We start from the raw sequence: 17788 nt of genomic DNA, 5'->3' as shown, positions 1-17788 counted from the left end.
CCGTGTCCCATTTATCGTTCGGTACGTGCGCAGCACAGCGGCGCATTTCACATCATGAGCATACCTCAGTGACGTCAGTCTACCCTGCAATTGGCATAAAGTTCTGACCACTCCTTCTTGGTGTTGCATTTGCTCTGTCAGTCAGTGTATGTACACGCATCACGAGAAAACGGTTGAAGAGAATTTAATAAAAATCGGTATGTGAAGTCGGGGGATGAGCCTCTTCAATCTAGGCTATAAATCATTTTACTCACGCTGAGTGAAATGGTAGTTTAGGGGAAGGCCTGAAATCGAATTCTCAACTATTTATGTTATTAGTGCTCTAATGAAAATCGGTATGTGAAGTCAGGGGATGAGCCTCTACAATCTAGGCTATAAATCATTTTAGTCACGCTGAGTGAAATGGTAGTTTAGTGGAAGGCCTAAAACTATTCAACTATTTATGTTATTAGTGGTCGTATTTTAAAGAAAATGGGTATGCAAAGTTGGGGAGTAAGTTGCTACAATGAGGCACTGATTGGAATGAACAGTGTGCATATTTAGCGGAATAATGGCAGATGAGTGTTCATGGCAATCTGCGGCCTGGTCATCCCAGCTCTGGAAGTTTGGACTATTAGATTGGCACCGCAATCTAACCGCAGCACTGTTCGTTAAAAGTGATAAAACGTGCGGCTTTCTATTTGACCGAGTATTTTATATGATAGCATTGCTTTTAATCGCTACATTCATACTTTACGTTTTTGTAATGACCTATGGAATTTCAGTTAGGAAAACCACAAAGTCAGTCTTTCTGAGAATCCCGTAGCGAAGCACGGGTACATCAGCTAGTCTTCAATAAAGTATGATTTGTGCCTGTAAAGGTAGTAACATGGTGTACGAAAGCAGCAAGAACCAACACAATGCTACTCCGAGTACTGCCAACTTACACCATGCGGTGAAGAATGCCTTAGATGAAGTTGTTAATTCGTCGCACTTCCTGAAAAAAAAAAGGAATGGTGCAAGCAATAGCGTAAAGAGTGACGAACATGGTTTTAAGAGAGTTCTTGTTTTTTTTTTACTTCACACAGACACAGATAGGGAAGGAAGCGGCCGTGGCCTTAATTAAGGTACAGCCCCAGCATTTGCCTGGTGTGAAAATCGGAAACCTCGGGAAACCATCTTCAGGGTTACCAACAAAGGGGTTCGAACCCACTATCTACCGAATGGAAGCTCACAGCTGCGCGATTCTAACCGCACGACCAACTCGCTCGGTTTTAAAGGAGCTGGAAACGTCTTTTTCTTTTAATACCGACATGGTAGCGGATCTGTTGAAGACATTTGAAAATAAGGATAAATTTAAAATAATTCAGAGGATTTGAGTGCTAAGTGTGAACGATTTGGAACATTATGGTAGCATGTCAGGATTTTTGGTGTACCGGAAAGTGTAAAGGAAAATTGTGAGTAAGTGGGTGCTGATGTCACTGTGAGATATATACTATAGATCCCTGCTTCCGGGTAGGGCTAAAATGCTCAGGAAAAACGACGCCAGTTATTGTTAAATAAATTCGTACCGTTACCGGCAAGAAATGTTCGGTAACAAATGGAAGTTGAAAGGATCACCCACCACAATCTGCGAAGACCTCACGGCGAAAAGACTACCCATCCTAAAGGCTGCCATCGACCGTTTCAGTCATTTCAGTTGTTGGTCACATGAAGGAGATGCATAAGTTTGTGCGGTTCTTATATTTTTTATTTTATTTTACTTCATATTATTTTACTGTCACTGCCACTCAGAATCACAATCACTCAGTGATGTATTCACCTCCACTATCTATGAGCTTCTGCCAACGTTTTCAGGTAGCAGTTGAATGCCTCGCCTGTAGAACTATTTTGGTTTTGACTGGAAGAAATCTGTTAGCCACTGGTCCAGAGAAGCTTCGTCAGGAAACACTTGCCCCTGTATATGGTTATAAAGAGAGCGGAAAAGATGGAAACATTAAAAGGACTGACGGATCAAAATTTTGTGTGCGCCGTTTAAGCAAACTTCGAATTCCAAGAGTTTCAAGAGTAATCTAGTTCAGAATTGCTGGACACTGAGTTCTCATAGGCATCCTTGCGGTAAGTCCTAATTAAAATTATTCTGCTTTTATCTATCCCCCATTTCTCCTTTGTCCATCTGCTTTGTTACTTTCAATATTGTATTTCAGATAATGTGTTTCAAATGAGACTTAATTATTACCAAATATACACTGCAAGGATGAATACCATCCTAGAAGAAGTCTGGTAAGAACTTGTGGGATGTGAAATGAAATACAGTAACTCAATTGGAAATAACGATAATTCAGTAAGTGTTGACCGCAGTGAAACAGTGGTATAACACGGCATATCACATCACGTGTTTTACCGTTCATTTCATACCCTACTGAAAACTTACAACTGGCAAGTACTTTTTACATAATCCTATGACAGTTTGATGCATTGTGTAAATACCTGTTGCATACGGTACATATTTTGGCAAGAGTGATGGTGCAGTAAGTGATTAAAGGCGATAGTTGCTTGGTATACTGCAAAGGAGAATCGACCATCATGTCACCAGAGACGTTCGTTGGAATGCCTAACAACAGAAAAAGTCAAGCGCAGATGACTCACCCGTATACGGATTTTCATGGCTTTACAAATCCCCTGTGGTACCTAGTTAAAAAAAAAAACTAATTTCGAATGCTTTCCATATTATACCGAAGAACCTGAGAGGGGGTTAAAAGAAAGACGATTAAAATAAGACTTTCAGTTCCACCACCGTGGTCTACGGGTTAGCACAGAAGCTTCCGATCCAATTGCCCTTGACTTGTTCCCGAGCTCAGTCACGAATTTAACACTGGTTTGAAGGGTAGACCCTGACTGTTAAAAGAACCCGTTCTCAGCCATCCTAGGATTGATTTTTCGTGGCTCCCCAATTCATCTCTAGACGAATGCAGGAATGGTGCCTACCACATCAAAGACCATTTTTTATCTATTTTTAATAGGTCCATATATGTTTTAGTGAGCTTGATAGCTGAATGGCATTGTCAATGTCTTCTCACCTAGGCAACCGTGGTTCGAATTCTGGTCAATGTACGAGGGATTTTTGAAGTAATTTCACATCACTGAATTCCATGTTAAATTGGTGGTCTCGTAGTTATGATCATGATATCAAAAGTTACGTAAAACTACAAGCTTGCTTGCTTCCCATTGGAAATACCCAATACACAGGTTATCGGCCAGACAAGATGCACATACACTCGTACACTGTAGATGAACAATATGTTTCTATTCCCTTACTTAAATCAACAGCAACTTATTTTCACTATTAAAATAAATAACTTTTTAATTAAACAATATGCGTTCGATTTAAATTGAAATGTTGTGTTCCTGAGGGAGCAAACAGGAAAGGAGAAACCAGTAATGAAGTCCGAGAACCGAAGACTGAACCTTGTGTCTCCGGCAGAGCGATTAAATGGTTTTTTAAACACCGAGGCCGCCAGACTGCTTGACAGTGAAACATTTTATTATTTGAGAGCTAGCCCAAAAGTGAGGGGTAAAAACTTGCAAGAAGCGTTTTTCATTTTCAACACAACGCAACAGAACATTTCTCTAACGTACTGCTACGTAAATACGAGCTTCAATATAATACAGATGCTTTTAAAGATGTTCTGGTGCGGACAAACTGTTCTCACGTCTACCACGCGCCGAACAATCACATTTAAGGACTTCCTCCAATACATCGTTTGAAAGAAACTCGATCAGAGTAGAGAGTCTTTTCCAATGCAGTGTGGATACGGAAAATTTCAGAAGAAAGATTCGACAATAGAGCTGCAATGAAGAAGCGGTAACCGTTTGATATGTTACACGGAACAAGTCAAAATGGAGTACATAATAATATTAACAAATCAGATGAACCAGGTCCATCGAGTTCTTAAAGAATCAAAAACATTCAGTGACGTATATATATTTTTCCCTTGTTTTGTGCAACGAACCCGCCCCTACCTTTGTCCAAGTATTTATGTTACACCCTTTGAATGAATGTTTTCTTCCTTAGAAGTTCATTTAACATTTTTGTATTAATTTAAGCACCTGATATTTATTCCCAAGCACACCTACTTCATCATTCCTTTGAGAGAAAAACGTATTACCACTGGGTGACAGGCTTGTGTAATTACCCTGTTTTGCTTCTGAGCACAAGCTTCGAACCCATGACTCCAGGTCACTCCTTCGAGGAATTTCGGGTGTTTTCAAGATCTATGGTTCCAGGTTTAAAACTGCTAAAGTGCCTGGATGTACTTCATTATTTAATGTCTAATTTCATGTTGATACGCACTTTTATACATCCCTACATTTCGACTTCCAGTATTTAGTATAGATTACCTCCTTTTCGAAAAGTTCCCTCAATACTTTCTCTGGATTTGATATTAAAAATTAGACTTTTATGGAACTTCCAAACCCACGAAAACTATAAGTCATAGTTTTGGAAAAACGTTTCTTGCTGGTGGAAAGTGCTTATGCTAGAGTACTTATACCTTTATCTTCTGAAGCCCAGTTATGAATCTTTTCTAGTTCAGGACCCTCGGTGATATTAGGGAAGGTTCTATTTTTCGAGGGATCTTAAGGGTACCAGTTTCTCTGGTAGCAAGTGTTAAGTTTCTAGCGTGCCTGGAAGTCCCTCATTAATTCATTAGAATTTCGAATGGCAACAGGATATACCTTTCATGGCCATAGAATAGCACTGGAAGGATATTGTTTCGTATTTTCTTTCCCGCTAAAAACGATTAACTTCAAAACTACTGTCCAGGAACGTAAATATAAAACAATATTACCCTACCAGTACTACTCTATGGCTCCGAAAATTGCGTCTTAACTAATAAATGCTATCAATCACTCATTATGTTTGAAAATAATATTCTCAAAATGTTAGTATATCCAAAATAAAACATCAGCTGGAAACTAAGCAGCAATCAGGACATGCGAACAACCTACAGTGACTGATGTAACTGCCATAGTCTGGAGTAGATGTCTGAGATGGCTTGGACAAATTCTACGAGTAATGGCCTACTACACCGAGTGTTCATTGGCAGCTGGAAAGAGACATTAATGCAGACTGAGACTTCGCTGGAGAGATGAGGCCGCACAAGGTGTTCAGAACGTAATGGCAAACACTTGAGAGTGAGGCTAAAAACATTTGTTTAAATAGCCATGGTTGTAATTTTTATTCAAGTCTACTCATGCTATACTGCGTATAATGTTTATCGGGGCAAGCATTATATTTATTCACAGAAATCTTACCGGCTGTACACGTTGTCTATTACATCGATAAACGTAACTTGTGTGTGCTGCACAACAGTTCTTATACCACAAACAGTTATAACAAAAAAACTGAGCACATTTCGGGGAAAGACACCTCATAATCAGAGAAGAAATGGTCGACAACGCAGTCACGTTGAAACACCACATCCCGAGATCTCTGAAGTTACGCAACCTGGAGATGGTATAATAGGAGCACTAAACTCATCAATGAACAGCAAGTCTTTGGTAACAGCAAGTGACAATGAAGGAAGAGATTCCTACGGCTTGCCACGACTGCATACGAGCGGGATAGTAATAATATAGTATAGTAATACCTTTGCTATAATAATGCATTTACCACGTTATTAGTAAGAATAATCAACATCACGTGTACAGGGCTTATTCAATGTATGCTATACAAGTGTTGCACAACTGTATCAGGACTTACATTGGTAAGACGATAAGTGTCAATAATTTTGTTGCAAAGTACAACTGTGTAAATTAAACTTCGAATGAACAGAGCGCCCTTCATGCAATGTTCTTTTATTTCGCATACGAACCTGAAGGTACATCAGTAAGGTAAGTAAGGTAAACAATTGACGACGTCATAAATACAGCCAGCATTCACTAAACCTGTAGCCGCCTCTAGGCAATGTTTTAGATTCCCTAGTCATAACATAAAAATATGCAGATTGAAGGTGTTCGAGAAATTCAGATTTTAAGATGTCTGCTAAGTCTTCAGCTAGAGACTAGTTAGATCCTCAAAATAAGACCATCACAGGTTATTCAGTTACGGGTAAACCGCAAAAATCTATGGCGGCGCCATAATGCAACATAAAAGTCATAACGAGGAATAAGGTAGTTTTTCATTGCTTTCCTCGTTGGACCAGGAAGTACTATAGCAACATGACCAATCGTATGTGTAGCGATTGACATAGCATAGAAATGCACTATTCGAGTTCCGGACGTCATTACTCAGCACCATCCACACCTCAGCTGTTATAGCCATAAATGAGACTGCGATGGCCTGTGTGAAGAGACAGATGAAAAAAAAAATGCATCCATCAAGAAATAGCACCAGGGAGTATATAATATTTTACGTTTTCTGACTGAATAGTCAGCGTAGAGGCCATCGGTTCCAAGGTTCCTGGGTTCAATTTTCGACCAGGGCTTTTGACTTTTAATCGCATACGGTTATTTCCTTTGGCTCGGAGACTCGGTATTTGTGTTTGTTCCAATACACTCCTCTTCATAAACACACCACACTACCAAATACAACAGACATGACGTCAGAAAGGGCATCCGGTCGTAAAACAGGACCAAATACACAGGTGCGACAAAGTTCGCACCCACAGAAACCACAAGAGTGTAAAAAAGAATGGTAGAAGAAGAAGAAGTTTAATATTTTACGTGCCAGTTACTCTTAGACTATATGATAATCCTCGATCTATACATTTTTTACCAGTGAGACGGTATTCTCTGTGTCATAGTCACTCAGTGATCACACCGGCCCAGATTTTCGAGCACAGAGCTGTTATGTACCATAACATCCTCTTCAAGTTTATAACCTTCCAAAATCTGTTGCAGGCATCAGACTCCTTCTAGTCCATGACATTGTAGAAAGGCTCCTTTGTAAACTTGGAGAAGCCACAAGATGCAGATAACCCACAAAAGCGAAATGTTCAAAGCCGCAATGAACATTTTCCTAACTTGAGCTTATCACAGCGAAATTAAAAAAATGGCACCCCCACGCAGTAGTGTTTCCGGTCTAGTTAGTGCATTCTACATCACCACATTATCAGTCGAGTCCAAAGTAATACTGAATTCACACTCGTGGTTACTTACTTCCATTTAACGTGAATATATATGGAAGAAAAACTTTACCTATAAAGTAATAATATTAGGTCGTAGCTCTTTGGCTGAATGGTCAGCACTGATTCCTTAGGTTCAGAAGGTCGCAGGATCGATTCCGGGGCGATTCCGAGATTTTAACCGCATCCGATTAATTTCTCCGTCTACGGGACTGGGTGTTCGAGTTCGTCTTAATGCATATCTCTTCAATCACTAACAACCAACACAGTTAACACGCAATAGTGAATGCATCCCTTCACGTAGGGCTGGTGTCAGTGTCGTAAACTGGGCTAGATCCGCATATGCGACATACATCGCTGACGTAACCCCAATGGAGCGTGGAAAAAGTAGCGGCAAACAAGGAATCAGAAGAATGTAACATCCTAGGATCTTCGTTAATTTTTATACAATTGCATATGTTCGTCGTACTGGGAGATTATGGGATTAAGGCTAGATTATTAAACGCAATCAAAGGCAATTATGTTGACAATTGGGATGCAGTGAGAATTGATGGTAGAATGAGTTCGTGGCTTAAAGTCCTTACAGGGGTTAGACAAGGCTGTAATATTTCACCTTTGTTCTTCATAGTTTACACGGATCATCTACTGAAATGTATAAAGTGGAAGGAAGGGATTGATTTAGGTGGAAATGTAGTAAGCAGTTTGGTTGATGCAGACGACTTGGTCTTAATCGCACATTGTGCCGAAAGCCTGCAGTCTAATACTTCCTCTGTCCCAAAATAATAGTCTCACTCCGTCAACGAGCTTTTATTGTTAATAACGGCAACGTAATAGCAATTTAAGCACAGAACAGTGATGTTTGCTCTGTCGCAGAGCATATAAACTGGTTTAGCAGTCTGGGACATACGCGCATGACTTGGTAGGCGGTCGCATGAACCGAGGTGTACAGATCAACGCAAGCTATCAGTGAATGCAGTGGTAGTGACGTGAGTCAGACGCTTTGTGTGTACAATAGATGTCAATACGAAGTAGGTACCGTTTACATATTGTACTTGCAGTGATAAAGGGCCATTGAAGAAATGGGAAGAGTGAAAAATATTGATGATGATCAGAGGAGGGCCATTTATGAGCATTTACTTCGTGTAAGTAATAATGGAATCTTGCAAAGAGGTGCAATAAAGGAAAGTGCTGTGAAATTTGCCGTTCACAGATGGTCCATAGAGCGCATATGGAAACAAGGTGAGAACTCCATAATGAATGGCAACATTGCTGCTGATGTTTCCGCTAGAATGAAAGGGAGAGTCGGTAGAAAGAAGAAAGGAATAGATCACGATAGACTTTAAAACATTCCATTGCGTCAAACAAAGACTATCAGATCTGTAGCTGTCGCTTTGGGTATGGTAAAATCAACATTACATCGCAGAATCCAAGAAAAAGCTGTTCGACGACATTCATCAAGACTAAAACCAACACTGAACTTCACAGGAGAACAGAAGCGTTTGCAATTTTGTTTGTCAATGTTGGATCCAGCATTTCGATATGCAGAGCAAGATTTCAGGACATGTTCGATCGGATTCATGTTGATGAAAAATGGTTTTACATGACTGCAGGAAAATGACGATTTTACCTTGCTGCTGAAGAAGCCTATCCACTTCGAACCTGTCAGAATAAACGCTTCATTACGAACGTGATGTTTCTAGCAGCAGTGGCACGTCCCCGTCCTGATTCAATGCGTAACCACTACTTTGATGGTAAACTTGGGGTATGTCCATTCATCATCCAGGAACCAGCAAAACGCAGTAGCAAAATTAGGCCTAGGGAGACACTGGTTACGAAACCTATCCAATCCGTTACACAGGACGAATACAGAAAGATGCTCATCGAGTAAGTTCTTCCTGCAATCCAGTTAAAATGGCCTTCATGGACAGCATCAAAGACCATCTACATACAACAGGATAATGCAAAACCGCACATTGATCCGTCTGTTCCTGAGTTTAAAGCTGCCGCTTCTAATACTGGTCTGACCATACAATTGTACTGTCAGCCTCCAAATAGCTCAGACATGAATGTCCTAGATCTCGGCTTCTTCCATGCCATACAGTCTCTCGAATATCAAGAGGCAACATCCACAGTAGATGAAGCCTTCAACGACCTTCCTCCTGAGACACTGAATAATGTTTTCCTGACCCTGCAACAAGTTATGGTTGAATGCATGAAGGTTCATGGAAAGAACTGTTACAACCTGCCTCACATGGGGACACAGAAACAGCAACGACAGGGGTGTATACCTCTTGTTCTACAGTGTGATTACGATATTGTTACATCAGCTCGTGCTGCCTGAGAACGTGTTGAGTGATCTTTGTTTTTCTATTTGCTTTACGTCGCACCGACACAGATAGGTCTTCTGGCGACGATGGGATAGGAAAGGGCTAGGAGTGAGAAGGAAGCGGCCGTGGCCTTAATTAAGGTACAGCCCCAGCATTGGCCTGATGTGAAAATGGGAAAGCACGGAAAACCAGTGATCATGTGCAGTTGTGAGTACTGTCAATAGCATCGGCTTGGTGTGGTGTATTAGTGGTAAAAGTAAGTATATTCCTTTCTGTATTGTTTATTGTCAATAAATTACTTGCGAAAGAAATGCGACTATTATTTTGGGACAGAGGAAGTATCTTGGAACTTGAAAATAGGTGCAATGTATCATCATTATCACCATCATTTCCCCCTTTCCAACTGACACCTGGTTCCTCTAGACTCCATCCTGTCTCTCCACCATTCCTCATCCAATACTGTGTTCCAGTCCTAAGTTATTCTTTACAGAATCCATCCATCGTGATCTTGGTCTCCCACGTCCTTTCTTCCCTTCATCCGTTTTTCCAGTGCTTGTCTTGACAGTCTTCCTTTTTTTCATCCGCTTGACAGGTCCAAACCTCTTCAGTCTGTTCTATTCCAGTTTTTCTTTTAGTTTTAGAAATATTTCCCGGCCTGTTGCTTGGGACCTTGGTGTAAGGGTAGCGTGCCTGCCTCTTACCCGGAGGCCCCGGGTTCGATCCCCGGCCAGGTCAGGTATTTTTACCTGGACCTGAGGGCTGGTTCGAGGTCCACTCTGCCTACGTGATTAGAAATGAGGAGCTAGATTTCGGTGAGATAGCGGCCCCGGTCTAGAAAGCCAAGAATAAAGGCCGAGAGGGTTCGTCGTGCTGACCACACGACACGTCGGAATCTGCAGGCCTTCGGACTGAGCAGCGGTTGCTTGGTAGGCCAAGGCCCTTCAAGGGCTGTAGTGCCATGGAGGGGGGAGAGGCTTGGAACCTGCGAGGAAATCAACAGCTAATGCTAAAAATCCTGTCCAGTTCTTAACGACCTCGTCAAATTCGTCATCGTTCAACTGATGTGAAAACAACTTTCATTTCTTCATTTCTTTCTTATACTCCGCTAGAGGATCGTAACTTCCGATTACGGGTTGCTGAATGATTGGTGGACTGCTAGTTGACTGAGGCAAGATTTGATTGCGATCTTTACCTTTCTGATGTCTTGAAACCACACCATTGTCAGGGTAAGCCTTGCTGCTTTGTCTACCAGGCAGAAACATCCACAGCGAGAACACTGGCGGATTTACGTGTTGAGAAACATCTGAATCGATTTCCAAAACTGAAATATTATTCTCAGGAATTAGCCGCCCCTGTACCCTATTTCCACCCTGACTAGGAGTTTGGGATCACGTTGCATTATTTTTCTCCAAATGTATATAAATGCCCATTTTGGTAAAGGTCTTCCCACGGAATGTACAGTTAACGTGATCAGCTGGCGCAACAAATGACGCAGGTGGTTTATCTTCGCTTGTACTCATTGCACTAGCACCAAAATATAGGTTATGACGAGAAAAATTGCCTTGTAAAAGTAAATTTAAATCTAGAAATCTAGTTGCAATTCAGAAAGAAGATGCCACGGCTATACACATAACATTAGGCCCATAACATGCAATGTGTCAAACACCACTCCATTAGCGCAAAATAAACAGTGATAAACAAATTTCCATTCGATACGTAATCAGATACGCGTCATGGCAACCAAAGGAAACCACCGTTAAACCAAATGTAACCTATAAAGTTATCAAACTATTTCGAACTCATTAGTATTCACTTTCCAAAATAAGAATAAATACCGCACACTAAAAAATTTCACAATTCAGAACATATATATAAAACCATATATACAAATAATAAAAAAATAGCGATCCTTCATTATCCAGTGAATCTACTCAGTGAGTGCCTTATGAAGTGCAAATGTGTACTACACTTTGTGTTGCCCTTTCAATGATAACAACAATGTGCTTTCCCGGCCTCGAAGTGGGGCAAGTTCCTCGAGACAAATTCTAGCCTAGGGGCACGGCTCATCAAAATGCATACTGCATCGGAGATCAAGATAAAACATTTGTGGCGTGGACAACTATCGTAGACCAGAATCGACATTCTACCTTCACATATTTAAATCGTGTTACTGTTACCAGCATAAAATATTCTTTTTTTTTAAATTTAAAGATGACCGACAGTAAGAAATGAAGTAAAAGTCACAGATATACTCTTAAAATCAGAAGATATGGGAATAACTCGGCTAAATCCACAATATTACGGCAAAATTGGAAATATGATGTATTTTGAGAAGGATTAACAAAACAGTATTTATACACTGAAGCAACTGTTACTTAAGCTATATTTATTTAGTATTTCAAAATAATATTATTTATTTTCAATTAACAATAATAACTATAGTAGAAATACTCATATTAAACGAGCACATCTTCTAAACACAGTAAACAGAGTAATGAAATTTATTGATGCTACCACCGAAGTGATTCCCTGCACAATTTACAAACTTTACAATCAGAATAGAGTGTAAGATCTTCAGAGCGAGAAATAAGCCAACCAGATCTCTTCACGTTGGGGTAAAGCTGCAGTAAAAATATATTTCAGTTACTGCGGAATTGGCCATACTACGTATTTCACCTCTCCTCGCCTCTCTGTGATCAGCTGATCATGCGTGAATAGAAATATGATATTCCATTAGAATTTAGGCCCAAGTGACAAACAGGTTGTTCAAAACATACCTTAACAGTACGACACAATGAAAAATTATTGGGTACGGAGCTGATATCGCATTAGCTTACCTTTGCTGTAATGTAGAACAGGTTGTTCAGGACCATCTCTGTAGCCTCAGCTGAACCCCATCCTTCGCGGCGACTTCCAGGACGACTCATCTCCGTGGCGTAATACTGAAAATAAACCAGCAAGTCCTTACTCACTTTTGATTGACTTCAACATTTGTTCCTGATAATAATAATAATAATAATAATAATAATAATAATAATAATAATAATAATAATAATAATAATAATAATAATAATAATAATAATAATAATATTTTGTATCTCGAAAACATTAAATTAAATTTAAAAATTATTTCACTAATTAGGAAACTTATTTCTAAATTTATTTCCCCTAAACATAGAATTTATATTATTGTTCTGACAAAAGAGAATCCATTGGAGAGATTTACGAATGGTAGTGCGCAAATTAAGTCGTGGGTAATGGCATGCATTACGGAGAAAGATGAATTGGAATAAAGAAACACTTCATGTCTTGTTGAAGAAAACAATGGAAATCCACTGTGTCCAGGAAAACTGCATCGGTTTCGGTTCGTATTCCACTTGGCCAGCGATCAGTTGAGTTTTGAGAAAATGGCTTTTAGTGAGTCAAAGCAAATTCCAGTCCAGCATGATGCAACCTCTTCACGTCCATCAGTAAATACCAATGTAAATTCACAGTTCAGCAACCAATATCAAAGCTATTCTATTATAATTCATGGAGAATGTACGAAGCACGCACTAGTTCATGAAATTCCATCCAGAGGCGGCCACATCATCTTCTAAAACCTTGTTACAAATACGCTTTATCATACATTTAAGGGTTAACGGACTTTCTATTGCTACAGATTTAACGAGATACCGGGATGTCCGAACTTTGTTCCACAGTTCTTTAACATGCTGGAAACCAAAACCAGGCAGTTGTCATACCACATTCAAATACCGTCTACTCCACTAGGTTTGGAAATTTAGATTTGTTTGCATATTTACTGTTTTATTGTTTATTAAAATTTATTTCATCTTTGTTTTCCTCGGTCTGTTCCATAGTTTGGTTATCTCTAAAAATTATTTAATTCTCCCACTACCTGTAAATCTGCTTGTTACACATTTCCTTGCAACCCTACTTCTCTTCCTTCGAATACAACAGCATAATCGTGTTTCCTGTGATATCTTGTTCGCTTCCAAGGAAACTGTAACGTTTAATATAGCAAGGAAATGAACATGGCTTGTGTGCATTTTAGGAACTGCAACCTATGCTCGCCTAGCCATCTTCATAAGAAGATTAAAGGTTTGGAATACTAAGGTTTACTAGTTCAGGAAATAGTGTGATCTATTATGAAGAACTTCTCCAAACTATATTTTAGGGCAGGCCATATGAGTGCGGCAGATGTTCAGACAACACCAGTGTTCTCCGCTATACACTTGGCAGACTAATGACCACATTTTGAAATAAACAATGCCGTATTTTTAAACATTTCTAGTAGCTTTGTATCCGTTATTCCATCAAGGTAAATATTTTACCAAAATGATGATGGATGCTACTATTGTTTTAACTGGGCCAAATATCGAGGTTTTCAGTCCCTTACCCAAGTGACTTATTCGGACAAATATATCAGGAAATTACGGTAATAGCGTACAACTATCTCGTCCTTCCAACTCTCATGTCTGGCACTGAAAGTCTACCTCCGTTTAAAGAAGCATAAAAGCAGACTTAAAACGGCTGAGATGAAATATATTTGAAAGATAGCAGGCAAGACTAGAGGTGATTGAGTACGAAACACAATGATAAAAGAAAGCTGCAGCCTTCCGTGATCTGTCGAAAGGAAAGCTTTTCAGTGGTACAGTCATACTCAAATACACTTACGAAGTTTTCAAATTTAACTTGTCAACTGCTGATTATTGCTCAATTGAGATTATAGCCTGGTTCATTACGACTCGTGACACCACTGCGAATATTCTATACCTTCGCATTCTCGAGTTATATTGCCTCCTGCCTCCTCCACCCCGCAACACGCCAAATCGTGCCTCAAATTCTCCCCTCCCATGTATCGCTAGATAACATTATCAGCTCCAACACAAAGTGACGTTGGAAACATTGATCCTTCTTCTGTCGATTATCGTTTATTCAGGGGCGTAACGTTAGGGCCTGCATGGCGGGCCCGGGTTTTTAGGGGCACCTCAGACACATCTCAAAAAATAAAAGTGATATACCCTAGCCTAATGTCCCTACACGGAAATGGTCTGGGCCGTCGAAGTAGTTGTCGTTTATTTGTTTTACAATTTGTACGTAGAGAAATTGCAAGTTAGTTTCATCTAGCAACAGTTTATAGTGTTAAGTGTAACACAGCATAGCTGTAAAAAATATACTTGACCTCGCTGTCTCTCGCAACACCGCGACACTTTGCTCAGAAAAGACCTGGACCAAATGATTTAAAGATACATAAATACACCAATGAAGAATGATACCGAAATATATATATTTTTACAAGTTGTTTTAAGTCGCACCGACACAGATAAGTCTTGGGACAGGAAAGAGCTAGGAGTGGGAAGGAAGCGACCGTGGCCTTAATTAAGGTACAGCCCTAGCATTTGCCTAGTGGGAAACCACGTAAATATATTTTAGTTAGGAAATGATACTTTCTTGATGTGTAGTGCACTTGATATAGTTTGTGCACAAATTTTGCAGAACATCTGTCACACAGGTATACAGCAGTGTGTAATGCCAATCAGACGTTGATGTAGTGAACTCAGTTTCGAACAAGCTCCCTTTGAGTTCTGTGGTTTGATATTTTTGCAACTTTATTTGAACAATTACTTTATTTAAATTTGTTCGTATATTTTTCTGTGTTTTAATCAAATAAATTATTATAACCGATACTTCCGTATCAGTTACAGAGTATAGTTCTATAGTTACTGAAAATTGAAAGTAATTTAAGTTGAGTACGAATACGAACATCTATGTGGTTTATGGTTAGCAGCTTAGCCGTTAAACCACGGATGCAGTCAAATAAAACATACGAAATATTGTTTCTAATAATCTTGACAATATATTGCATTACTTTTACCTGCTGTAACTAAATTAATATTAAGTTATTCATACGTTTTACTTTGTATTTGATGGGGCCCGAAATTTTATTTCGGCAGGCGGGCCCGTATCACATTCGTTACTCATTGGAATATGTCATCAAGTTTAGAACTATAGGTGTGACAAAACTCGCCTGAAAATGTGTCTGTCGATTTTCCGGGCTGGCATCCTAGTACGGAACCAAGGTACAGACGTATTCACATGAAATACGCAGAGAAAGGAAGCCGCTATGCTAAGACTATCGCAGAGCTGCTTGCACTGGTCATAACTATGTCGGAGGGGAAGGCTACTACGGTGGGGAAGTGTGCAGGTACGGTTGTCTCTAGTCATGGCCTGGTCCATACAACGTAGCAATGTCGCAGAGGCAGGTGGTTGTCGTCTTCTAACCGACACAGCTCACCTCCACTGGGGGTGTAGCTCAAAATATGAGCTGCACTTCGGCGGATGCAGAGTGGGTCTCATCCCTCCAGTGGCCACGGCTGGTCCGTGGTCCGATAGCTCTGCACTCCGACCGGCCAACCGAGCAGAGGACGAATGGCCGCGGTCCTGCCGTGACTCTACGCCTCTACGTTCGGGAGACGAAGACGGGCTGGTCCCCAACGTCGGTTGTCCTGAAAATGGTTTTCCGTAGTTTTCCATTGACCTGCACTAAGGCGAATGCATACAGTATCTTTTTTTTTTCTATTTGCTTTACGTCGCAGCGACACAGATAGGTCTTATGGCGACAATGGGATAGGAAAGGTCTGGGCAGTGGAAGGAAGCGGCCGTGGCCTTAATTAAGGTACAGCCCCGGTATTTGCCTGGTGTGAAAATGGGAAACCACGGAAAACCATCTTCAGGGCTGCCGACAGTGGGGCTCGAACCCACTATCTCCCGATTACTGGATACTGGCCGCACTTAAGCGACTGCAGCTATCGAGCTCGGTACATACAGTATCATTATACGTATACTTCATTTAAAACATGCCTGATGATCCACGACGATGATCCTATCTGTAATTCCCATTTGTTTTTACGCTTTTCTATGAAGTATTTTCCAGCAAATGAATTTAAATACGTGAACACAGTCAACGAGAACGAAGTTCTTATAGAACACTTTTTAGTTCAAAAGGAGTACAGTAACTACTATCTGAATCTTCAGTAAGTTCATCAAATATTACACGAGTCACCTTTTTATTGTCAGTTACGACACAAATTGTTTTCAATCCACATAAATGTATTTCTCGTAAGACACCTTTTCATATTGTCGCTAAGTATGAACCTGTAGGCCTAAGTCTTATCACTTCTTTGAAATGACAAATGGCAGAAGGAACTAAAAATGCTGTTTTATGTCTAGCAACCATAAACAATCGTCCATTTTTATAGTCTAGGGTTAATTTTACATTGCAATTTCATTAATTTGTATGCAGAGTGCGAAGTGCTATGATGTCTTAAGGTTGAAGTACGTATTTTCCTATTGCCGTGCCCTCGATATTTCTTTTGAAGTATCTCAGTCATCAGAAAATGGGTATACATATTTCTTCAGGCATGTTGTTCAAGTTTCTGAGAACGAAAATATCGTGAATCTTAAAGTGAAATGAGTTTATAATTGTGGACAAACCACGTGTCGGTGTTTTCGGAAATATGCGACCAAACGGATCACGTAAAATATCTCTCTTAGGCAACCGTCAACACAATTCTCAGTTACTTCGAATAGCAATTTCAACGTTTGTACAGAGGCATCAGTTTGGGATATAAGAGAGCGTCTGTTATTGATATCATCCGTTAAAATGTATCACGCACATCTATGAGAGCTGAAAGCTGACTCCATTCTGTAACTAAAGAATTTCTACAGATTAGCAGAGTGCCCTATGGCCGTATACAAGACACTTTCTACGCTCATATGTTTGTACTGATACTTCTATAATTTTGGTGACGTGTCTTCATTCGGTAGGCAGCATTCGGTAGTTTACATGCACATACATACTAAAATCAGTGTTTATTCTACTTCGAACGAAATGGGGTGATCGTATTTGCAGAAACACGTCTCTCCGTCCTATTGATATATTTTTCAATTTCGTTTGAGTTTCTTAAGAAGGTTTCATACACACTTCTGATCTGTTCGTTTAGATAAGTCTGTGCGTAGGACTGAACGAATCTATAAACTACGAAGATCAGGCTCCTGGCGCAATTGAAAACGACTTAATTATCATTCTAATTTTACTGACATATCGCAGTTGATTACGCACCCTGGCACTGCACAGCTATCTGGCATTATTATAAAAGTATCACATTGCCTCTGTCACCAAAATTATAGAAATATCAGTACAAACATATAAGCGTAGAAAATGTCTTGTGTACGGCCATACGGCACTCTGGCCGGCTGATTAAGACAGCCGTAGTGCAGGGCAACGACAACTTATCTGCACACATGCGAGATTCATAACTATTCACATGCTGATGTCCGACTCGTTGGCTG

The 17788-nt window shown here is 40.1% G+C and overlaps 1 protein-coding gene across 2 annotated transcripts in view; it reads right to left on the bottom strand.

Moving 5' to 3' along the window:
- Window positions 1-17788, bottom strand: part of fry (Protein furry) — a 1574680-nt gene that overhangs the window by 267242 nt on the left and 1289650 nt on the right. For both annotated transcript variants that reach the window (XR_011018272.1, XM_068227610.1), the window contains exon 27: window positions 12271-12375. Coding sequence is in view for 1 of the 2 variants with exons in the window: in XM_068227610.1 (XP_068083711.1) it covers window positions 12271-12375 (105 nt within the window). In the remaining variant the exon portion in view is untranslated. The remainder of the gene's footprint in view (window positions 1-12270; window positions 12376-17788) is intronic.

Source organism: Anabrus simplex, chromosome 5, assembly GCF_040414725.1.
Source record: "Anabrus simplex isolate iqAnaSimp1 chromosome 5, ASM4041472v1, whole genome shotgun sequence".
Classification (NCBI taxonomy): domain Eukaryota; kingdom Metazoa; phylum Arthropoda; class Insecta; order Orthoptera; family Tettigoniidae; genus Anabrus; species Anabrus simplex.
The sequence above is the reverse complement of the archived record's forward strand: the minus strand, read 5'-3'. Positions and strand labels throughout refer to the sequence as shown.